At 35.2% G+C, this 27,070-nt stretch overlaps 1 protein-coding gene across 1 annotated transcript in view; it reads left to right on the top strand.

The window, feature by feature from the left end:
- LOC149793690 (uncharacterized) overlaps positions 1–13,709 on the top strand; it is a 52,457-nt gene extending 38,748 nt beyond the window's left edge. Inside the window, exon 9 of the mRNA XM_089967671.1 lies at positions 1,187–13,709. Within this exon, the coding sequence (XP_089823797.1) occupies positions 1,187–4,105 (2,919 nt within the window). The 3' untranslated portion in view covers positions 4,106–13,709. The remainder of the gene's footprint in view (positions 1–1,186) is intronic.
- The last annotated feature ends 13,361 nt before the right edge of the window (positions 13,710–27,070 follow it).

Here is a 27,070-nt window from a genome sequence, read left to right as displayed (position 1 = left end):
CATTTGTCGTCCTATCTCCATATGTCCATATTAGTACCAGTTCGTTTTATTATTCCTCCTACATTACTTGGTCACAGTGGTCATGTTCAGAATATTTTTACCACAACTCCTGATGAATGGATGGTAATATCAGCTTGGGGTTTCCTCTAAAAAAAACTTCTTATGATGTCTAGTTGGTTGTAAAATGGTGCCAGTTTTTAATATCCAAAAAGGCTAAGATAGTGGCTATCTTAGAAATTGTTTTTATCAGTTTTTTTCCATAATGGATGGTTATATCTATCTGGGATTCGCAAAGAAAGAATTCTTATGGTGTCTAGATTGGTCCTAAATGAAAACTGCCTATCTTATGTCCAAAATAGCAAATTATTTGTTACAGCTACTCCTGAATGAAATGTAATATTGCCATGGGGGGTTTTCACTAGAAAATTTCTTACGATTGTAGTTGGTCCTAAATGAAAATGGTGCTCCGTTCATGTCCAATATGGCCACCACAGCAGCCATTTAAAAAATATTGATATCGTTACTACTCCTGAATAGATGGTTGAATCAGCATTTTTACTAAAAAACTTGTGATGTCTATTTGGTCCTAAATGGTGCCACTGACACATTTGTTATTCTTGCCACAATGGCCATCTTTAAAATTTTGTTAGAATTAGTTCGCCAGATTAAATGGTCATTTCACTAAAAGACATCTTGTGATGTGTAGTTAGGTACTAGATGGAAATTCTGCTAATCTGCTATCCAATATGGCCACCATGGCAGCCATCTTGAAAATCTTGTTATTGTTACTCTTCCATATGGAAAGTCATGTTAAAATTGGTTTTCAGATGAACACTCATTATGATGTCTTGTTGGTCCATTACAAGCATGGTTCCAATTTGATGATAAGTATTTCGACTGCAGAAGTTTATTTAAAATCACAGAAGAATATCAAAGATAGTTTCAGCACTCAGTAGTTAAAAAGAAGAAGTGGTCTTATCCTGAATTCCTGGAAATTCATTTCAGCTCATAAGCATTAGCCTCCTCTAGGGACTCTTCTTCATCTTAGAATTGGGACAGAGATAACTGATAGGATAATGGATTAAGTGTCTTTAGGGGGACAGGTTGTAAAATTCTATTAAGTTCAGGTTTTCCCTAAAATCTGCATTTCAACTAAGTTAGAAACTAAAATTGTTTTCTTTTGCAGAGTCCTGCAATTGTTGAGGAGACAGTAATAGAGGATGGACAGGTGCTTGACCTGACAAATGAGGGAGATCCAAGTCCAGCTGTTTATGTTGAACACTATGTCCTTGACCTCAGCATGAAAAATGAAAAGGATGGCAGTGATGTGGATAAAGTACAGGAGTGTGCCCTAGACCTGAGTATGAATCGCTCCAATACCTCCAGCCATCAGAACTCCCCGGCTCACACACCATCCCTCACAACCCAAGCCAGTCAGTATCATTCTGGCGGTGAAGACAACAGTGTTGCTTTTGAAGTCAGTAACATGATCTCTGAGGGCAAATCACATCTCATGCAGCATTCTATGGAAGACCTCTTACATGCAGAGATTTTGATGTCTCTTAAGACAGGGTTCACAGCTGGGAAAACTGAATTATCCTCTGCAGACATGGAACAAAGCCAGTCTGAGCTACCATCACATAAAAAACAGAAGAGGAAATGTGAAGATTTGAAGAGTGATCACCCAGACTCTTTGACTGATTCTATGAAGTCTTTGAACAATAAACAGAAGACAAGTGCGGAAGGCACAGCGGTGAATGAGGAGAGCTCTAATTTTGTAGCTGATGTACATAAAGGCAAAAGTTTAGTTTTACGCAAAGCTGTCAAAGGTCTGATCACAGATCTCAGAGAAATGATTACAGCATCCATGGTCACTTATCCCTATTGTTGTGTTGTTTGTGGTCGCACCTATACCAGAGATATCTACCTCTCAGCCCATATCAGGTCACATAGTGGCCTCATCCCATACAAATGTGGAATTTGTGGGAAAAAATTTGCAGACAATGGCACTCTGCGTCGTCATGTTAAATCACACAAGACTCCCTTCCTGTACGAGTGTGATGTTTGTGACAAAGGGTTTCAGCACAGCTTTGCTCTTAAGCTTCACATGAAGATGCACAAAACTGAAGACACAAGTACTGCTAGGTATTCTAACACAGGCAGGGGCACATTTGACAGCGAATCTTCTGCTGAGAAGAGTATATATGAATGCAAAGTTTGTGGAAAGAGGCTGCGACGAGGTGATGAACTAAAAGTCCATTTGCAATCCCATCAATCCAGGACATGCAAAATCTGTATGAAAGAGTTCAGTAACCTGAGTTACCATATGAGGCAGCATTCAGAGGACAAGCCCTACAGCTGTAATATCTGTGACAAGAGCTTTGGATTTAGTGGTGCCCTCACCTCCCATGTCAAATCTCATCTGCGTGACAAGATCAGGGGGATCAAAAATAAGACAAAGAAGGAAACTGACAAACGTGCAAAGAAAGACCAACCTAGTTCACCACAGGATATGAGCTTTTCATCCAAAAAGTTTACCAAAGCTGCCAAAACAAAGGAAGGTGGGGCAAGTAGTCTATTTAAAAATGGCAGCTTGTTAGCAGGTAAGATGGAGGCAACTGTGATTTGTGACAAGGTAGTCATCAAATCAGACCAAGATTCTGTACGACCTGTGAGTTCAGAAAAATTGCAACAAGGTCCAAAGGGTAGAGCTTCTCCCAGATCCTTTGTCAGAGGAATGAAAGCTTTGTTTGGAAAAGGCAGAATGTCACCCGGTCATTTAATGAGTAAAACAAAGAATAACAGTCCAGAAGAACCCAAAATAATCACTGAGAGACCCATTGAAAGTAGTTACTCATGTGGATCACAGGGATTTGACACAGAGCAATGTACCAACCAAGATTCAGCTACGAGGGGACCATTGATTCATACTCTTGGGAAAGACTTTCCCAGGACTTACCATAACTGTTTTGGTCGTTTAAAGTGTCTATCATGTCCCAAATCTTTTCCCAATCATCATCAATTGCAAATTCATGCTGCTTATCATTCTGAGCCCAGGTTCAAATGCTTTATGTGTGACAGAGCATTTTATCATAGATACCAATTACAAGTACATCAAATTTCACATACTGGTTTGCAGAAATACATGTGTCAAAATTGTAATCTGTCATTTTTGTGCTTCTTTAGTCTCAGTATGCATATGAGACTTCATAAGTCAAATAGGAGAGTTGGTAGAATGGTACAACCTGTTCTAGCTTCTGACAGTGGAGCTGTCTCATTGCAGCAGAAAACAAGAACACCTTCCAGCTCTTGCAAATCAAATCGAGAGGTCAGTTGTTCCATCTGTGGAGAACAATTCCTGAACAGGTACAGGTTAAGGAAACATAGGGCAGAGGCACATATCCGATGTATCATTGCACCAGTTCTTTCACAGTCACCATGTTTCCTCTGTCAGTCATGTGGAAAGCAGTTCCACTCAGAGGAGTCGTATTTTAGTCATGCATGTAGCATGGAAACTGTTCCCAGGAATGAACCTGCACAGAGCTTGGGATCTGATCCAACTCATTTAGCTTGTGATAGTGCACGACCAGGCATGGGGTCACATGACAAGCTTGGCATTGCTTCAAAGGAGTATTCCTGTTATAAGTGTAATAAATGTTTTCATGTTATGCCTGACCTGAGACGCCACCTGGTGGAATGTCACTCAAACTTATCATACAAGTGTGAAGTATGTGATGAACTGTTTTCTTCTGAGGAGGAACTTCATAATCATATTCAGTCTCATGTACAAGACATTAAGGATGAACCCAGAGAGGATAATTTATACATCAGAATGGAGGAGCAGCTTCCTAGACAGTTACACCTGATGAGCAAAACTGGCGCTGATTCCCACCAAGACATCGATGAGAATAAATTGTGTATATGCCTTGTAGAAAAGGGTGACAAGAAATATTGTATCTTTGATAAATTCAATCAGTCACAAGAAGTTCATGGTACTGCATCCACAGGTGTGGATGATTATAAATATATCTTAAAAGAAAATGCAGCTCATTCTCCTCCCTCAGAGGAAAGTTGTAGTATCTCCTCCCTCGGTGGAAAGTTGTAATATCTCCTTCCTCAGAGGAAAGTTGTAATAGCTCCTTCCTCAGAGGAAAGTTGTAATATCTCCTCCCTCAGTGGAAAGTTGTAATATCTCCTTCCTCAGTGGAAAGTTGTAGTATCTCCTCCCTCAGTGGAAAGTTGTATCTCCTTCCTCAGAGGAAAGTTGTAATATCTCCTCCCTCAGTGGAAAGTTGTAATATCTCCTTCCTCAGAGGAAAGTTGTAATATCTCCTCCCTCAGTGGAAAGTTGTAATATCTCCTTCCTCAGAGGAAAGTTGTAGTGTCTCCTCCCTCAGTGGAAAGTTGTAGTAAAGTTCAGAAAAGGAGTTAATATTTTTCATGAGGATTAAAAACAATGAACAAAATGTTAGACTTGTAAAATATTTCACATAATGTGTTTTATTCAGTCTCTCCACAGTATTTCATAAATTCTACTAATTGCATAGTATATTTGTAAGTTGTCACTGACCAAAGGGCATTAAAAAGTATGATGAGGTTTACAGTACAGTCTAAACTGGAATCAAATGTTTTCTTGGATTTTCATTAAATATTTTATAAAAAAAATATATAAATTGTTTGAAAAATGGATTTTAGGCATTAAAAGCAAAACTGTTGCTTAATTACGTGTCTGCTTTTGGTCTTTAAGAATCTCGTATTGTTGTGGCATTTCTGTTTGAGTTATTGAATTGGTCACGCTATTTCCAATAAGTAGTCAGTAATGTTTAGAATTTTGATCTTGTGTCTTTGGGGTTGACAGGTAAATCATGTTTAAATTGAGCAGAACAAAAGTAAGACTAGCAGTTTTGATTGTAAAACTTGAAGAAAAAAAATCCAGGCAGCAAGTCACCATGGTTATCAGTTTAATGTGTATAAAGTTTATTATTTTATTTATTTTGTTTGCGTATTAGTACATTTATTGAGACTATATTCTCATAAGCTATTTTTCACTGTCCCAGTAGATAGGGATAGAGAACGTATGTTTATAATTTAAATCTGCAGAATATCCTAATCACAACCCTGTGTCTGAAGACGTTATCCTAAACTAAGAAAGATGGAACTGGATTTGCATGTCTTAGCACACATGTATTAACATAGCTCTTGATAACATGTTTGCTCATCATTTTCTTTGTCATATCTTTGAGGTAGAATTGGTAATAATATTTAATCTTTTAGAGAAATTTAGAGTTTTGTGGAAAGCTTTTCAACAGGCTAGTACTGAAGTCATTCTAGCCTGGAATTTGTAAAATGTTTCAAGTAAAAAAATTCAGAACTTTACTAATAGCGGGAGTGTTAGAAATTGTAGCTCCACATTGGCAAAGGTTTCCATAATATGCAGGAAATATTTTCAAGGGAAGAAGTTGAAGCCGAAAAATTTGATACCAGTATCCTCAAAGCTAGTTCATATCAAGTATCTACAATAATTTAAAACCTATTTAATTGCAGGTTTTGATTAAACTAAGTTTTAATCATGAAAGTTTATGAATTGACAGCAAAAGAAGAAGATTTTGATTTTTGAACAGTATTCATTTATAGTTGATTTTTTTTGCCAAGCCTTTGTAACAAGTATTTAGATTAGTTAAAAGTACATCATGTGACAGTTTCATGATATCAGAAAGGTACTACTTGTGTGTCCATTCACCTTCCTGTAAATCAATGATTAAAATATAGTTCTTTTATTTATTTCTCAAGATTCAATATTATTTTTGATTACTGTTTGTAATTAATTGAACTTAATTTTTTCCTGTTGATTAAACAGTGTATGAACTGGCTTTGCTATGGGCATTTATGTAATAGATTTTCTGATGATGTATCTTCAAGAATTCTGTAAAATATTAATTTGATTTTCATAAATAAGATTGACATTGATAATCCCATCTTCGCTAGCCAAGGTTCTGATATGATAACCCTACCTACTCTTGGCGGGTCAAACAGATATTTTATTGCTTTGTCCTAGCAACATCTATTGGATTTCATGAGTTGCCTCCTTTAGTATGTAATGCCAACTGACCAGTAGCATGTAATAGCTATGCCATTACAGGTATATTTGATTGAAATGTATTTGTACAAACATGGACTGGCAGTGGAAAATTGCTTATTCATCATTCCATTTAAATTGTGTCCTTCCCTTGTCTCGATCATGTAGGAGCCGTGTTCAAATTTGAACACCTTAATTTTGATTGGATGCAGTGGCTTGGTGCTGCATCCAATGATATTCACAGATTCGAAGCACAAAAATATCTGCTTGATATGCCAAGGTGTAGAGAGGGTTACTATATCAGAACCGTGGCTAGCAAAGATGTGATAAACGATTAATTTTGTTGTTTTCCAATTAGTACTATCACATGGGTGTTGGTATGAGGCATGCGGTTGATGTTTACTATTGAAGTTATTTTGTTACTTAGTTTATGTGTTTGTTTAATGTATTTACATGATATAACTGTTTGTGCAGATTACAATACATATAATGCATTATCTGCATTACAGTTTTTGTTATACCTCAATTAATACATTTCTTTAAAATAAAGGTAGTTTAGAGGATTTGTAATTATGTACATGCATATATTATATATATCACTGGTAATGGATTTAGTTGTAATAAAGGTTATTCAGTGTTTATTATTGCATACTGTTATGGGCATTGCTTTTTTTAAATAATATTTCGTTATTATTTTTGCATAAATATCTTGAAAACATAGGCCCTCACACAAGGTACCATAAGAATTAATTATATTCCCGTCCAATATTCGATGTTAAAACAATAACTGTTAGGTTCATTTTTTTTCCTTTAAAGTTTATATCATTGTTACTGGTCAAATGCCATGTGAGCTTCAGATATGACCCTGCATTATTTGTTTACCTTCAGCATTTTTACAGTCTTGGCTGGCACATTTTTTTGTCTGCACTTCCATCCATTCATTTGTCCATTTAATCTATTTATCCATATCTGCATGTTTTGCTTTCAGGTAATTTTCTCAGATACATTTGCATGTAGTCATGTGCGGGTATTGTGTCATACAAAGTACTACACTTGTATCATATGAAGTACTAAATCATCAGAGAAAATGAGGTCACTGTGACTTATATTTCATGGTCCAGTGATTCTGGTTGAACTTGTGTTTAGTTTATTTTCTGAAGCAGCTTTGTGTGATAACTTGGTCCATAGTGAAGAGGTCTACATTCTTCACCAAAACCTGGGTCCTGCTGATCCATTTTTCATTGTTCAGTGATTTGTGCTTACCTTTTTTAGGTAAAACTCAATTTTCTGGGTTAAGGTTTGTGTTAAGATAATTTTCTCAAAATACTATTACTTTTCAAGTTACAGAAGTTTATGTTAAATTGTGTCACAAATTGATTTTGGTTTACCTTTGTGTTTGCATAACTTTCCAAGGCAATATTGTCTATGGAGTCGCATAAATTGGTATTTACTTGCATCTGGAACAGTACTACAGTAACAAACTATGTCACTGTGAACTGTATTTTATGGTTCAGTAATTTACGTTAACGTGTGTGTTGGCCATTGTTTCTCCAATCACAGCTTGTGATTAGGTCATTTTTCAGACACCGCTCCTGTAGAGTGATGTAAAATGATATCAAGATGTGTCAGTCTGATGTACAAATGAGCGCACAAATCTGCAGATATTGGTGCCTCATTAATGAAATCAAATTTACAGTGTTCATGGTCTACAATCTGGTCTTTGTTTAACTCTTCAAAATACATTGAGACCATTTTCAGTCAAAAAACATTTTAGCATGGTAACCTTTGATTTTTTTTTTTAAATTGTGCAGGTCTCCCATCAGGCATCACCACTGTTAGTGACAGTAAAATTATTTTTAAATTACTTCACAAAAACTTTTGACCAAATATACTTTAAAATATCTACATGGCCACCATTACTAAAAGTACAGAAAACCATAAACTATTTCTTCTCAAAAGCAACTCAGATGAATTGCACAAAATATAATGGTTGACCCTGTGCAGTTTTAAATGCGTGAATTTGCATTGACAGGCTGACATGCAGCATGTCAACTACCTTGGTGAGCTGTATCGGGGCCTCTCAAGACTCATGAACTTTCTAAACTTAAGTTTATACTTGTATTCATTATGCAGAATAACAACAGGTTTATGTTTTGAAATGTAAGGAGTCCATTCAATGGCAGATTCATCATATCTGTGTCTTTCTTGTCTTGCCAAAAAAATATTGTTTTCCCTGTAGCAATGTATTTCATTCTTTTTTTTCCAAGCAAAATACTCTGCAGAATGATATTTTAGAATCTGTTTAATTACAAAGAGGGAAATAGTTGTCATATTTCATGAGCAATGAGATCAACAGTTTTGTGTGTGTGTGTGTGATTTGGATCTTTAACATAGCTTTAACAAATTTCCAGTCATATCACTTTGATGTCTGCAGTGTGACAGTTTATAGTAATGTCTAGCTATGGGGCATCATGCCACAGACATGTAGCATCATGCTGCACCCAGTCGCATTATCCTGACACCAAGTTGATCAGTCATAACACTAACCTCTTAATGTCAAGCGAAGTGAGACAGCAGCTGGTACCGTTTTATAAGTCTGTTATGACTCAGCCAGGGGTTCAAACCTGCGACCTCCCACATCCATGGCAGATGCTCTAACCACTTAGGCCACCTGAGCAGTCTCTACAGTTTTGTGACATGCATATACATTACGGCTTATTTATTTTAACCTTGGTCCAGATATCAACCAAATCAGGTGAATTAAGGCCAAATCCACTTAGGTATGAGCCATGCCATCCAAAGTTCTGATATGTGTACGTACTTTGTTGTGTTTTTATCACACATGTCCTGAATGATTTCATGGTCCAGTAAATCATACTATGGTATTATGGCCTAAATGAACCAGAGTTTTATTCAGCCCATCTTTGGAGGTACTTCTGTCTTTTCCCACAGAAGACTTTGTGAATCTTGTACCAAATTTAGAACAGTTACATGTTCAGCTTCTGTGAAGTACTGAGTATTTACTGTGCTATCTAGCAGTCTTTCATAGTGAACAGTGACAGAATATTTGCATACATTTTCAACCTGTTGTATGGATATTACCAGCCTTACTTATAAACTGCACAAGGTCCATGTAATTAACACAGTCTCTGGTACAAATATTTACCAGTGTAATCAGTTACTTGTATAGTATTTGTTTTCCAATTGCCAAGAATCATTTTATTCCTTACTGCATAGGTAAGGATCTGCTTTGAAAGTTTCATTTCATTTGAATTTTTCCAGTACAGTAGTATCATAAATAGATCAAAGTCTTTGTCTTCATCCCAGGTGTACTTTCAGTTTGATAGTAACATATTTGTGTTGGTAATGCATACATAACTTGGATTTTCTCAGTAAATTGGTAGATCAGACCAGCAAAGAACCAGCAGACCCTGCTTTGGTGATGCATACGCTACTTTGATTTTATCAGTAATGTGGCTGATGCAGCAAAATACTAGTAGAGCCAGATTTTTATATTCACTGAATTTACTGATAGTGTGAAACATTTGGTGGCAAAATTTTGCATCAGAATCCTGAACTTAGCTTAATGGGGAGAAATGTAGGGTTCAGTGCCCAGGTTATCTTGGAAAAAATTAAAATAAACCTGACAAAAGTCATGTCTTTTATGTACCATTGTATCATGTCTGTAAATACATGACATATAATCTCTTTTGCATTATTTTATATCTTACTTTTTTTTAATTTCGCATTGATTATTTGTATTAATAGAAGTTGTTCATGAAAACTGTCATTTTAGGACTAAAGTTGTGTTTTGGTTAACTGGTATATTTGAGAAGTCACTATACCATCTGATACAGCGTAACTGATTAAACAAGATCCCTTTCACTGATTCTAAGGTCCTATATGGTATCTAGTTGGTCCTAAATGAAAATACCATTCTGACATACAATATAACCACCATGGCAGCCATCTTAAAAATCTTACAATTGTTTCTCCTGAATAGAGACAGTTACTCCTGATGAAAGGAAAGTCAAATCGACATGGGATTAACTCTTTCAGTAAAAGACTTCTTGTTAATATGGCAGCTATCATGAACATCTTGTTCAGATTGGCTTTTCACCTATGGATCTCCTACAATGTCTAGTTGAATCTAAATGAAAATTGTGCCACTTGTATGTCCAATATGGCCATCAATGCATCCAACTTTAAAATTGTGTGTGTGTGCGGTTTTGATTTTAACAGAGCTTTAAATAATTTTCAGTTTTATAGTGATGTCTAGCACTGGGGCAACACGCCTCAGACATATAGCATTATGTCCCAACCAGTCACATTATCCTGACACCAGGCCGACCAGTCCTAGCAGTAACCTCTTAATGCTGAGTGCCTAGCAAGGTAGCAGTTAGTACTCTAAAATTGAAATGGGGTTTTCAGTAAAAAAAACAAAAAAACTTTGTATGAACTATGTTCTGTCCAAAATTTTTTTTGTCCCAATTTGATATCCTATATGGCCACCATATCTCCATCTTGAAAATCGTTATTGCTCTATGGGTAGTTTTTTCAGCATTGGGTTTTCACCAAAAGTCTTTTTATTGTGTCTAGTTAATTTTAAATAGTGATAGAATATCTAACATTGCCATCGCAGTGGCCATCATGAAAATCCTGTTCTTACTTCTCTTGGATAGAAAGTCAGTATTGGGCATTCAATAAAAGACTTCTTATGATGTTTAATCATTAAACAGTGTCTGTCCGCTATTCAGTTTGATGATGATTGCATCCATCTTGGAAATCTTGTTATTACGACTACTTGTAATTGTAAGTTAATGTTGACATGGATTCTTTTACCAGAAGACTAATTATGATGTCTGGTTGGTCCTGAGTGGCTGTGTGTCTGATCTTACTAAAATATGGCCACCATGGCAGCCATCTTGAAAATCTTGCTACTTCTCCATAAATGATGGTTACATTGACATAAGGTTTTCACCAAACTTATGATATCTAGTTAGTCCTGAATGAAACTGGTGCTCAGCAGACATCCAGTATGGTTTTCATAATGAACTTTTGGAAATTGCTTTGCTCTTGCATCTAGTATTGATGTCACTGTGGCTAATTTGAAAATGTTCACACAAGAATATCAGATGTGGTTTAAACTTTCAGGAGTTAGAAAGAAAATAGGTCCTATCTGGAATTCTGGGAAATTATTTTTTGCGTGAAATGTTTGTAACAATGTCCTGATTCCACATGATTGTCATATTACTAAAAACAATGAGTTTTTAAAGCTGTGAACAAATAATCAAAATTATATATGAACAATGGTAGGTGTTTATTTATTCTCACAAACTGATTTAACATCCTTGTGGTAGAAATGTTTCCCAAAGGCTTTTTGAAACAATCTGTCACATGACTTGTGTGAAATTGTCCACTTATTCAGTTCCACAGGTATTTGACTGCTTGTTTAGTTAGAGCCAAATGATTTTTAATATGTGTGAGTACATCATTATGTTGCTACTGTGAGTACATCATTATATTGCTGCTGTGAGTACATCATTATATTGCTGTTTTGTTACAGATGGGTGACTCTGAGAATTGCAGTGCTAGCTGATGTTTGCAGTAAGCTTGTATGTTTCTGACCAAAATAATGAATCCAATCATTTGTCATGTTTGTTGATCATATATTTCATCAGATAGGCACCAAGATAGGTCCCAGATTTCATTTACATGTATGCCAGCATGCCACAGAGAGAGAGACAGGCAGGGACAGATATTGTGTGTGTGATTTTGATTTTTAATGTACCTTTAACTATTTTTCAGGCATGTCATTATGATGTCTTCAGTATGGCAGTTTATAGTGATGTCTAGCACTGGGGCATCATGCCGCAGACATGTAACATCATGTCCCACCCAGTCACAATATCATGACACTAGGCTGACCAGTCCTAACACTAACCTCTTAGTGCTGAGCGCTAAGCAAGGTATCTGTTAGTACCATTTTTGTAAGTCTTTGGTATGACTCGGCCGGGGATCAAACCTATAACCTCCAGCATCTGAGGTGGACACTCTACCACGAGGCCACTGGAAAGGTCAGGGACTGATATTAAAGTCCAGTATATTAATCACTTGGAGAAGAGGGGACTTTTATGATTGGTCTTATTTTTGGTAACTACTTTGCAAATTTATTTTCTATTTTAAAAATGGACATTATATGAAATCAAGAAACCAGGTATGCTGGAACTATAGAGGAATTTTAAGTTGCAAAATCATTTCTTCACCTATAGGAATAACATTGCTTTAAAGAAAAAATTTAATACTCGAAAAGAAAGTAGCATTTATATCGACTCACCTGGAAAATGAGTATTGTAATTATTTATCAAGTTCTTTTAACTGATGAGGTAAGGCAGGATTGGTCCTTTGAGTAGACCACCACTTGAAAATCTTATCAATACTTCTGTACATACGGTTGCATTGACATGGCATTTTCACAGGAAGACTTTGTATGATGCCTGGCTGGTCCTAAATAAAAATGGTGCTGATCTGACATGTTACTGGCCAGCGGTGAAGCGGCCTTGAAGTTCTTGTAATAGCTTCTATTTGTCAACAGATGGTTGTATTGGGTTTGCTAATTTGCATTTTATGATGTCTAGTAGGTACTAAATAAAAAGAGTCAGAATCAAACCTTCAACATGACCACTGTGTTTAGTATGTGTTTATATCTTAATGTGTTTTATATTTAAAAAATCTTGCTTGGAGCATATAGTTGCTACTTAATTAAAATGTTACTGACCCAGCCTCCAAAATGGCTGCCATAACAGCAAAACAAAATATTTTAATATGGGTTCTTTTTTTTTGAATAGATAGTTATATTAACATTAGTGTTTTATTAAAACACTATAGGAATATGTCACTGGTTCTGTATAAATTTGGTACTAGTACTTTGCTAATCACCAGAATGGCAACATGGTCATCATCATGAAAATCATGTTATCACTGTTCCTTTTGTATCAATTGCAGCACTGATATGGCCATTCCCTAAAACACATTTTGTATTAATGGTGACACTAGCATGGGGTATTCCTGAAAATACATCTTGCAGTATTGACTTGGTTCTGGATAGTATGGTTATGACGATCAGTGTATATTTTATTCTGAAAAAATATCAGTTAGGAGGTTACCCAAATCTTGACACTGCCTAGTACATATTTATTATCTGACTATGACAAATGGTTCAAGGCCAAAGGTATCTTGCATACATATTAACTTATTTGGTTTGTTGGAGCTTAAGAATACCAGAGATGGGTTTCAGATCTCATCAATTAAAAAACATAAAAGGACCAAGAAAGGACAGGTTTATCTTGGATTTCTGGAAATTCCTTTCGGCCAGTTGACCGTCAGCCCCTTTGAGATACTTGTGTTCTTTTTTTCTATCACATATTGATATTTCTTCATTATTGGCTACATTTTTGTAATGTATTTATAATAAAGAATTAAGAAAATTGATTTCTTGTATATACATATAATTGATGTTATTTCAACATTTTTTGTGAATTAAACAATTTGCATAGTTAAATTATATAAATATATTAATATCCAGTACATGTATTGCTTGTGATGTTTATAATAAATATTGAGTTACTGTGTGTATCTGAGTTGTTTTCATTAGGTTTGGTGTGATTTAGATGAATAATCAGTTACTCAGTTGATTATTTGCTAAAATTGATTATCTGTGCAAAGATCAGGTGATCATTGAGGAAGACTGACACTAAAATGACCATTCTGTTCAATTTAGTACATGTTTACTTACCTGGTAATTGAAAAAAGCACTAGTGTGGAAAATAGTCATTGCAGTATTTTTATGTAACATTCTATCATCATGTTTCATTTAAAGTGGAGCTGTGTATCTTGTATGACGAAAAGATAGTGACAAGCAAATATTTGGAATGTTCATAAAAAATATTAAAGAATAACAGTATATTCTCTCCACAACTGAGAGCAGGGGTTCCATTCAGTTAGTGTTCAGCTCCAGCATGCAACTCATGTTGCCACGTTTCTTTTCCAGATAAAATTAAATATTAACTGTTGGCATCCTAAAATCTGAAACAATGTCTAATTTTACAACGTTATCAAAATCTGAAACAATGTCTACTACAGTACAAACGTTTTTAAAATCTGAAACAATGATTGCTGTACCAACAACATTATTAAACAGAAGTGTACTTCTCCATTGAACAGTTGCATTTGTGAGTGAAATACTTGTTTAGTTAAATGTCTGTGTAATTCTACCATAAGGATTGATGTTCTTTTGTGGTGTAAAACTATTTTTAGCACAAGTTACCAATGGCAGTATACATTACGGCCAGTATATTTGGTGGAGGAAGACCCTGGGAGACACCACTGACCTATGGGAAGCTTCTGTAAAGCTTTCACCGATTCTCATATTGGGTCAAGACTCAACCCATTTGGACAGAGGTGAGATATAAGTGATCTCTAAAGACAAGCACCTTAGACCGCTCAGCCAGTAGTGACCCCATCTTTGATAAGGGATCGGATGGTCACTATGTCCTTTTCTTTCTGGCCATTTGGTAATATAATATGGAATAGAAAACTGGTTGCAATAATTTGTATGAAGTGAAAATATTGCAATGAACACTTGATTACAAGCACTCTTGGAGTCCTGTCAATGAATTGTGCAATGTAAAGTAGGATGGTATTGTATACTTTGCAAGCCTATATATGCAATTAAAATTCACTTTCTGGAGAGTCTGTTGTACACTAGGTATCAAATGCTAGAAACTGATTATTTGTCGAAAGAATGAGATTGATAATGCTGATTTTGGGTACAATTAGCACATGTCTTTCATTTTCTTTATTATCATCTTGAGTACAATTTGCAGTACTCTGCTTCATAAACTATACAGTAAAACCTATCTTGTGAGACCACTGCCATGAAAGACAACCTGTCCTGAGAGACCAAGTTCTTCTTGCATAGATTTATTGGTTATATAGTGTTATGACCTTTTTTGAGAGACCACCTGTTTTGAGAGACCATTATTTTTTTGGCAGAAGGGGTGGTATTTCAAGACAGGTTCTACATGTATCACATTATCTTTACTGAATTAAATAATTATATTCCAGTGAAAATGGAGAATTTAAAATAAACATTGGAGGAAATGCAAATCATTAACATGGTCACATGGTAATAACTATGTTGGAGTCCTGTCCTGCATTCTCATATTTTTCTGATCATGAAACTAAGGGTCAGAACACTAGAATCAGATGAAATATGGAAACAAAAGAGTGTTTTTAGGATCAGTTTGCTCATACTAGTTAAATATCTTGTAAGTTTTAATTTTATATTATAATCCAATTATACAACTTTTTAAAAAGTGTTTTTCTGGAAAGGTAGGGTCAATAATGGCGCCATGTTCATTACTGACAAAAATCCAAGATATCATTAATATAAAGTATCAAAATGTGATTGTAATTCAGAAATTTAAAAATAATTATTGTGCGAAACCAAAACTGGCTGCAGTGGGCAATTTAAATACATATAGTTGGTACTTTGGGTAATTAGGGTTATGGCTCTGCAAATTATTGTAGTGATCCATATGAAGGTGACTGCAAATTATTGTAGTGATCCATATGAAGGTGACAGCAAATTATTGTAGTGATCCATATGAAGGTGACTGCAAATTATTGTAGTGATGCATATGAAGGTGACTGCAAATTATTGTAGTGATCCATATGAAGGTGACTGTAAATTGTTGTAGTGATCCATATGAAGGTGACTGCAAATTATTGTAGTGATCCATATGAAGGTGACTGCAAATTGTTGTAGTGATCCATATGAAGGTGACTGCAAATTATTGTAGTGATCCATGTGAAGTGACTGCAAATTGTTGTAGTGATGCATATGAAGGTGACTGCAAATTATTTTAGTGATCCATATGAAGGTGACTGTAAATTATTGTAGTGATCCATATGAAGGTGACTGCAAATTATTGTAGTGATCCATATGAAGGTGACTGCAAATTATTGTAGTGATCCATATGAAGGTGACTGCAAATTATTGTAGTGATGCATATGAAGGTGACTGCAAATTATTGTAGTGATCCATATGAAGGTGACTGTAAATTATTGTAGTGATCCATATGAAGGTGACTGCAAATTATTGTAGTGATCCATATGAAGGTGACTGCAAATTGTTGTAGTGATCCATATGAAGGTGACTGCAAATTATTGTAGTGATCCATGTGAAGTGACTGCAAATTGTTGTAGTGATGCATATGAAGGTGACTGCAAATTATTTTAGTGATCCATATGAAGGTGACTGTAAATTATTGTAGTGATCCATATGAAGGTGACTGCAAATTATTGTAGTGATCCATATGAAGGTGACTGCAAATTATTGTAGTGATCCATATGAAGGTGACAGCAAATTATTGTAGTGATCCATATGAAGGTGACTGCAAATTATTGTAGTGATGCATATGAAGGTGACTGCAAATTATTGTAGTGATCCATATGAAGGTGACTGTAAATTATTGTAGTGATCCATATGAAGGTGACTGCAAATTATTGTAGTGATCCATATGAAGGTGACTGCAAATTGTTGTAGTGATCCATATGAAGGTGACTGCAAATTATTGTAGTGATCCATATGAAGTGACTGCAAATTGTTGTAGTGATGCATATGAAGGTGACTGCAAATTATTGTAGTGATCCATATGAAGGTGACTGTAAATTATTGTAGTGATCCATATGAAGGTGACTGCAAATTATTGTAGTGATCCATATGAAGGTGACAGCAAATTTTTGTAGTGATCCATATGAAGGTGACTGCAAATTATTGTAGTGATGCATATGAAGGTGACTGCAAATTATTGTAGTGATCCATATGAAGGTGACTGCAAATTATTGTAGTGATACATATGAAGATGACTGCAAATTATTGTAGTGATCCATATGAAGGTGACTGTATAATGTATGGATAAAACAGCGCAAAAATAATCAATAATAAAATTACTACCATTCTGACGCAGCAAACATATAATAATTATTTAAAATTGTTTATTATATTAAATTGTCTTTGCCTTCCAGTATATCTTTTTATGTTTTCAAGAATGAAAGAAAAATTACAAAACATACAAGTTCCTTCTGCAGATGGTCATCCTGCTGGCATGTTGATAACACCTACGGATAATTTATCAAAACATGAAGTTTTCTCAGGATGTTTTTTGTGGATGCCAGTAATGACCCCAAGAATTGGTGAAGAAGAAAAGTGAATTAGTTTTATGAATTCAGGTGGAAAATCATTGTTATCATGGTTAACAGTAACTACAGATATCATTCAAAGTAATATTAATGGTTTATTCACATGGCATATAGCATCACAACAGGGAGTTTCTGCAGCAAGACATATTTTTATTGCTTTACAAAATGCTGATCGAGTAAATTCACAAACGCGTAGTCATATGATATTTGACAAAGTTGGAGTTAGTGAAGTTTCCTCACAAATAGCTGGACATTAAGAACCATATTGTTAAAAACAATTAAATCATGTAGCATGTGCATATCATTGTTTAATGGCGTTTATGGGACGTGATCAAAATATAGATACCGGTTTACAAATATTACAGTTAAGTTTCACAAACCTGTATCCAGTCTATTACTTTTCATTAGAACATATAGATTTATTCAAACAATCTGTCGTTGATATTCATTTTAAAGCTTGTGTAAACCAAGTTGTTGGTATTAATTATAGAGCAATCACAGTCATTCATTAAGACAAAGCAATTATACATGAAGGTGTTGGTGGACGAATGAGAATTATTGATGCTCCAGTAGAAAATAAGTAATTACATCGATCACGATATTTATAATGTCATATCATCATGTTAGTGTCAGTCTGACTCCTAGTCAGATTAAAAAGCTTCAATCAAGTTCACCAAAGAACTGTGGAATGAAAATATCACTAAAAAAAAGATCAGATCACAGGTGGTCAAAATAAACTATCATTGTCAGAATGTCAACTTAGACTTTTCAATAGTGCCAAACAATCAAAAACAGACGTTAAACTCAATCTTTCTGCTGGTGCAGTTAAAGACTCCATTAAAACAGGTGGTATATTTCCATTTCTTGCAGCAGCTATACCAGCATTAATAGCTGCTGCAGCTGCAACTGTTGCAAAAGCAGCTGCACTTGGTACTTTTGGATTAGTTAGTTTTGCCCATCCCCCCTGCTGGGGTATAGGCCGCTCACAAAATATCGCCAGAGGTTTCTGTCCTGTGCCATCCCTTCAAGCTGACTCCAGGTGTGACCCATCTTAGCGATGTCCGCCTCAAGGTCGCGTAGCCAGGTGTTTCTTGGTCGTCCCCTTCTCTGCTTGCCTTGAGGGTTCCATTTCAATGCCTGTCTGGTAATGTTGGTTGGCAGCTTACATAGGGTGTGTCCTATCCAACCCCACCTTCTCTTCTTGATCTCGTCCTCTACCGAAAGCTGGGAGGTTGTTTGCCACAGGTTAATGTTGCTGATGGTATCTGGCCAGCGGATCTGGAGAATTCTTCTTAGGCAGCTGTTGATGAAGCTCTGGAACTGCTGCTGGGATGGCATTAAAGAAAGCAACAGGACAAGGATTTTTTTTAAAAAAAGACGCGGTCGGGGTCTAAGATTATCAGAAACCTCTTATCGATATGGAAAAGGTCTGAGACTTCCAGGAACACTTCGTTAATATATCCAATGTCAAATTTTGATTTATTTGATGCTGCAAAAAAATTAAATATAAAAAGTTTCAGAGGTGTTTTTATGCCTGATCAATTACCAAAACAACCAAACAATACTGAAACAGGTATTAATCTTGATAAAAGTTCCGGTCCTGGTACTCATTGGGTTGCATACGCAATTGATTCACGTGGAATTATTTATTTTGATTGCATGGGATGGCTCCACCAAAAGAATTTATAAGTTACATGAAATCAATAAAAACTCCAGTCTGGCATTCAACATTGCCAACACAGACAATGACAGATCCGCCAATATGTGGCCGTGAAGTAATTGCTGCACTCAGCGATACATGTTCATCAATATTACCACCTTATAAAGCCGTACACGAGTATACAAATAGCCGCTAATCGGTTTAAACAGATCTTAAAGTATAATGGTAGATATTTACGGAAGATCTTCTATCAAAGACAAGGGAAAAAAAAGATGTTATTGATTTGTCAAATTACGCGACTAAAGATGAACTTGCCGATATTATGAACCTCGCCGGAGCTGACCGAGATGAAGTTTTTTTTTTTTATTCTTCTTCAGGATAAATACGGTGTTTTAAAGATGAGTAATATTAAATGGAATGACATAGTTCGTAGAGTTCTCGGTGCTATTGCGGATAACATTCCAGTATTTACTGACGGTGGTAGAATCAGAGACTCATATACATCAATCGCAACTATTAGAAATGTAATTACAAAGTGTTGCTAATCGTTTACGATCTACTGGTGATAAAATGACAGGTGAACTCATCATGAATGGAAATAAAATAGCTGTTTTAAGAGAGAAAAAAAAAGTATGTAGACAATTACCACAATACAGTAGATACTAAATTAACCACGCTGCGAGCTGAGTATGACGTTCACGTAAATATGTTTTTTAATCTTCGTAGAAACTTGCAAAAACTCAACAAAATCGCAGATGATTTCCTTGGAAGTCCGTTGACTGTTGACGTAAAACTCGGCGATATTAAAACAGCTATGTCAGACACTTAATAAACGATTAGGTGTTTTCAGAGATACTAAATCATTTTCAGAGCTAATCACGATAGCACAGAGTAATATCGATGATATTAGAAAAAACTAGAAGATGTAAGTGGAATTCCTGATATCGTTACAAATTTAATCTGAATAAAATTCCCCACAAGCAGATTAGCAGCGTGGTATAAACAGTGTCGTCAAGATCATCAACATGGTCACAGCAAAATAACACTATCAAGCATACCGCAGAAGTCACTGGTGTGTACTGGCTGTCAGTGTTCAGCGGTGCAAAATTTAGTATATTTACCACGTATCCCTGGCGTCATTCAACCGATAGTTTTTTTTCTGAAACCGTGTCTATTGTGTTAAATAAAGGAGACGAAGAGAGGTTTATTTATGCTGGAATCATCTGATAACAAATTAACCTCAGCGTCGTACTGGTGGTGTCTGGAATTTGTCGCTGAAACACCTCAATTGATTACTAAATAATTAAAATATAGTGATTATTCCAATCATCGTGCAACGTTTTAGATACAATCAAGCACGTGAATGACAAACAAAGCTAAAAAATATCGTTGACGAATTTACAGTAAAAGTAATCAAATATCGCAGACATGTAGTTGCTGTTGACATAACTGTATACTCGACGTCTGCTGTTATTGCTGGAACCAGCATATTATTATCAACAATAACAATGACATCACCAGCAGTTGTAACAGTCTGTGTTTCAGCTGCAACAACAATTGCCGGCATTCTTAATATCATCGCAAAAAAATGTATGCACGTGTACAAACACAATATTACATGATTATATAATATAATTACATACAGCGACGTTAGCATACTCCAAATTATCCTCGTTATTATCAACAAGCCTTAGTGATGGGAAAGTATCAGTATTTGAGTTCACTGAGATGATTAAAATTTACAAAGAAGTAACGACTTTGATAGAGTCCACGTCTGATTTAGAAAACCGGATTTAAATAAGGATGTCAACTCCGAACGAGCTACGTCAGCAGATTGTCGTTAACACAAGTCAGTCAAGAACAAAAAAATAATCGATGATATCAGTGAACTCAACTAATCCTGAATTTAATGTTCACTTTCCAATGAAATTTCAGCGAAAGAAATAGGCTAACACAATGACGAGTGGCCAAATATCAAATATACAGCTGGCCAAATATTTAATCAAAATCATTTGTTCGATTACCAGCACATAATTTGCTTATATTTGCAAATAAAAATAAAGACGACGGAACTCCTGATTTGCAAGTTGTCGGAATTTCAAAAAGTAATTATCAAATTGAACAAATCAATGACGAATTCCAGCGCAGAAACAAATCTGTAATAAGAGAATCAAACATAGCTATCACTGTTCATGAACCAACATTATGTGCTGCGATATAAATAAATTCGCCGGATTATGATGTAGATATTTATTCTTCGTCAATTCGAAGTGTTTTAGGATGGCCTGAAATTCCGCTAGAATATATATTTAAAAAAATACCAGAACCGAAACGAGATGATTTTCCTACTAACAAAAAACATTTATAACAACTCCGAAGTATCGAAAAGAATATCCATGGGATGGGACGTATTATTCAGTTAATTATGATAGAAAAAAATTCTGAAACCACCAGAAAAAAATAATTATTTCCGGGGATAATAATTATATTTAAATTCCTGCTATTCCTGGACTTTCAGAATTATTTACTGTTGAAGATTATGCTGAAATTCCTAACAAAGAGTTTTTTAATTTATGTGCTAATATAATTAAAAATGAACATCAAACTACATTACGAATCTAAGAAATGTATTTTCCAGTATCCCACAGTATGACAATAACAACGTAAAACAACAAATCATTGGAACGATACAACATCTAAACATCTAAATCAAATTTTATCGGGTACTGAACACGTTAATTCAGTTATTAAATCTGTAATTTTCGGAAAAGAATATACGTATCAAAGAGTACGTTTAAAATAACTGTTTCTCAATTATTATAAAATAACAGAGGAAAATCTATCAAACTTAGTAATACCAGAATTTGAAACAGACGAACTAAAAATATCAGTCAACGACTTTATCAGTGAAAATTTTCCTAAAATTGCTGAATCATGGAGAAAAATAGGCCCGATAGCATCTCTTCTCAAACATAACAATCATCTATACGGTGGCGGCACACATATTTCACCGGGAATTGTAAATATCACATTAACAATCGCAGTCAATCTTGTATGTGATGCAATTAATGGCAGCTATCAAATAGATCTTGGAAAATATAGTCAGGCTCAGCAAGGATATACTTTTACACCTCAAGTACCTCCTGGATATTTATATATATTTCTTAATTATAATATGAAGGAATTTGAGAGATTACCTGTAATTGAACCTTCTAAATTAGATTTGATATTGACAGAAGAACCTCTGACTTGCGGAGACGAGCTCTGGTTGATCCAACGAAAACTCTGATTAAAAGTAATCGTAATGCTAAAAGAGAATTTCGCATAGATGGCGCAGCTCATGTGTTACAATGAACGACCAACGAGCGGCGACGATTATTAGTTATCTGGATAATCAAAGATATTTTTTCAAAGTAAAGTTTATTAAGTAAGTAGACAATACTTGGATTATCAGTGACAAACGTGACCCTGTCCTTCATGATGAAAAAATCGCCGTATTAAGTAAAACTTTCAAACCAGGAATGTTGACTGGTACTGACAAACCGTATTATGAAAGAGCGTATCCTGTAACCGCGGTTATGAAAGAACGTATCCTGTAACCGTGGTTATTTATGGAATTATCCGATAACTGATTAACCCAGCATTCATGATCTAAAACCGATGAAATTTTCAAAAGGAAACTGTGTAACCGAGCGAGTAACGGAACGTGTTACAAACGCAATACGTGGAAATAAACTTAGAGATCAGAGACGTTTATAATAAATAAATGGGCTGAATCAGTCCCGGATAAAGGAGCTATAATAAACGATGTTGCCGAATTAGGAATTAAGAACAATAATCGGAGAGATTTTATACGAATCAAAGCAAAAATCAGAAGGAGATTCGATTGAAATTATTGATCATAATGCACATGCGTGGACTAATGCAGTAACAATGTTTCCACGAAATCGACATATTAAATGTTACCAAGGGGATACATTTGATTTTGTTAAAGAAATAAGCAAGAATGTATCCGTGTGGGTGTTTCAAAGTTCAGATAATGGAAACTATGATCAGTTTGTACGACCTAATGGATATATTTATCGCACAGAATCTCTCCATGAAGAAATGAAAAATTCTGCACTGAAATATACCCATGACGATGCTAAACAATTACTGAGTAATTGTTTTATTGTTTCGTCAGTTGCTGCTCATTTTACTTGAGATAAAATATCATGGAAACCGACACGATTGGATTTTCTTGAAAAAATACATCGCAGTTGTGTCGAATACGGACACGGGTGGATTATGGAATACTATTTACGATTATAAGGATGTTATTTCGGTTGACATGGCTGCATTTTATCCCGTGCGTTTTCTTGTTATGGGAGTGTTCTAAGTTTTTGAGCGATTTGGACATCCAACACACGAGATGACCACCAGAGTATTGATAAATGGGCCATTACCAGACTTTGATTTTACTGGATTTGCTTGTATCGAGTCATTTAAGTTCGTCGAAGATCTTCATCCTATTTGTCATGTCTGATTTGTCAAACATTTTACAGAAAAAAGTGGGCACCAACAGTATTATTACGACATATGCTTGATGTAAAAAATACTGATATTGTTGATTGTTAGTGAAGAAACTATATAGTATCGTCCACAGAAAGATGTTTGGTTATCACAACAAAAGAACTATTCTGGTGATGAAAATCCTGATATGACTGATTTTGAGAATAAAATCGCAAAAGATCTCGGCCGAAAAATAATCGGTAAATTCACCCAAGGAGGATCATATAATCGTGAACGACATTGTACAGATTAATTATAGATGATGCTGAACTCGATTTTATAATTGCTGATAGAACGAATAGAAACACATTTATAAGTCGAAGTAGTGTTAATTATTTGCCAAATGGAACTAAATTAGGTATAATTGTGAGTTATACTGATGGTGAATCACCGCAGTTAACCCATTTAAGATCTTCAATGCTCGCGTACGTTTCGCAAAATATATTATCGATGATAAATAGTTTCTAAGTTTGTTGTCAGAATCGCACTTTATTTCAATAAAAAGTACAGAATTGCTAGAACAACTATATCGGCACTTATGCGTCATTCGGTGAATGGAGAATAAAACAAGAAAATATACTTAATGATTCTGAATCCGCCGACGTTGAAATTATGGATATTTATTACCCAAAAAATCAAATATCAAAATTGTCATCTGCACCATTTGTGTATGATCCTGTAGTGTTACATGAAAGAGTTTATCTCAATGGTAAAACAACTCGTGTGATTGAATTATTCTTGAACAGTTGTTCAGAAATAGTTGTATTAACACCTACACATAGACTCACAAGAGAAATGAAAGAAAGAAATATTAAATCATGCACTTATAAAAAATTCTTTCGATGGAAGGGAGATAAATGGACTCGAACAACGAATGGGAGAGAAATATATTCCAAGGATTATTGTTTGGTATGAAATATGCACCGTTTCATTAGAAACGTTATAAATATTTCTTGATTGGTTATTGACAAAAAATACTGCTGTAATAACGTGCGGCGATCATGGACAACCACCGCCTTTTGTTGGATTGTCTCCACATCAATGGCTGAGGAATTTTGAAGCTTATTATGAAGAAATAACTATTGATCACAGAGTGCTTGATCCAGAATTAAGAGAGTTTAAGAAATTAATCAGACTACAACCGAATAAAATTTATTGTGAAATAATTTCAGAAACGCCTATTAACAATTTTTGGAATTTATGGAGACCAAATGATTTGATAGTGGCAAGTAGAAAGATAGTTCGTGATACACTTCAACAACAATTATTTATGTTACATAAAGAAAAGAAAAATTCAAATCTACCCGTACCATTGTGTTATCGACCAGCAGATACGCGACGACAGAATATCGACGTTGTTATACCAGGATCGTCAGAGAAACAAAATCTTGTATTAAATGATATTGTTTTAGTTCGTGTCAGTGTTGTTGAGAACGCGTTAACAATGGAAAAATAAAAACTCCGTGACGCTAGGATACGCAATGACAATTCATTCATCACAATGATTAACCATCTCTGATACAAACGTTTGGATCGTCGATGATCGTATCGGATGGTCAAATTTAGTTTATCTCGCTGTGTCTCGAGTCAGAAGAATATCTCAGCTGCGGAGAACTGTCATAGACTTCACATAAACTAATGATCAAATTCAGGAAATCCTTGTTGGCAATGGCGATGATATAGTGAGAAAAAAAATTAGTTATAAACAGTATGACTAAAAATAAGTGAGACTTTGATCTCTATGCTGAATATTTCATGACATTATAACAACAACAGAATAATTATTGTGCGAGCTGTAACACAGTAATGTTGTGGCAATATTAAAAAAATAATCCAAGACAATTTACCATAGACAGAATTAATAGTAATTTCGGTCACACACGTGAAAATGTGATGCTGACCTGTCTTGAATGTAATCGACGTCGAGGCGCTAGTTTACGAAAGTGAATCCTGTGGTAATTGTGTATCTACAGGAATAACTTGTAATTGTTCATGTACAAGTCCACGTTGAGGCGCAGTTCAATCTAACCCGTAGATCTTACCATGCTAGTAATTTTATGTGTCGTAATACTCCAAATAGGATCAGTCGCTCTTTTCTTACCACGTTCATGTTCACCAGGTTCAAATAAATATCTGACAGTCACATTATCAAATACTGGTTGTTTTGAAAATTCATGGCGTTGTATTGGTATATGTTTTTTTTTGTATTTGCATTAATGGGTTTCATGGCAGTTGTTCGAGTAATTTCATTATATAACGCAGCAATCACACTTGGCAATCTTGCAACCCATTCGCGAGATCTCATATCTTTCTGAATTATTTCCTCGCATATTGATATCCAAATAACCGCTCAGCAAGTGTTCGATTAAATCGTCCAACAATTGCCTGATCACGACGAATTGCGATATGTCCTCGTCTAATTTTGACATTATGTTTTTTCATCAGAGATGATACTGCGCCAAGAAATTCTTTGCCAGCATCATCCTGTAGCAACTGTAGCCACCACAAGGGTCCTCGTTGATAAATTCGTTAAAAAGCAAATACAAGTTCAGCTGCTGCTTGAGTTGATAACCGCTCTGCTTCCTTATATCTACTTGTAACGTCAACCACAGTCAACGGGTATTTGTATGTACGTGATTAACGTCTATCAACTTTAATAGCATAGTGTTGTAAAAATAAAATCTGCTTGATGAACTTCATTAGGAGTGCTGGCATAAAAATGTGCATTCGGATATTTTTAGGTGGTGGTAGTTAAATTTGCCATATTGCCCGTCGTTCTGACCATTTTGTAGCAACAGAACCTGTAACATTTGCTGCACCAGCGAGTTTACTAATCGCTGTTCTACCCCTCCAATATCCTTTTGGATTATAATAAATCGATTCCATTATTTTAATAATATGTTGATTAATTATTGGCTCCTAATACTAGTTTACCCTTCATCGCAGATCTTATCAACCAAGCAATGATTCTCTAAAAAAAAATTTTTTTTTATAGACTTTAACGAATAAATCAGCTTCACATCTGCAATATTTCGTTGTTGCAAATCTTGATTTTTATACGCGACATTATGAACTTGAAATGCTTGGTCAATCGCATTTATTGGATACTCCCCAGGTCTTGGTTAATCTCGCTCGTCAAGTCGACTATCAAGTCAGGTTCCAGGACCACAATAATTATATCCAGGAATATGTTTTTCTCCTGGGTATTTAGCCCATGGAGATCCTGGTAATTTTCCTAATGAAGTAGCTATATCACCACCAATTCTATTATTAGAAATAAATTAATATTTATTTGTACCACATTTATACATTTACCTGTAAGTGAATGGTTTTTATTTTTGGTTATTATTGTTGTTAATCATTTACGAATTGACAACATCTATACAGTTTACACAACTCTTCAATTCTCGTTCCTTTAGAATAGGGAAGAGTCTTCACGCTGCAGTTGTGAGATATCCAAGTTCAAATTCTAATTAAATTACATAGTCAGCTTCTCTTACCTGTACATCAAACTTCGC

Source organism: Sinohyriopsis cumingii, chromosome 8 (genome assembly GCF_028554795.1).
Source record: "Sinohyriopsis cumingii isolate HCF-2022 chromosome 8, ASM2855479v2, whole genome shotgun sequence".
NCBI classification, from domain to species: Eukaryota; Metazoa; Mollusca; class Bivalvia; order Unionida; family Unionidae; genus Sinohyriopsis; species Sinohyriopsis cumingii.
The sequence above is the reverse complement of the archived record's forward strand: the minus strand, read 5'-3'. Positions and strand labels throughout refer to the sequence as shown.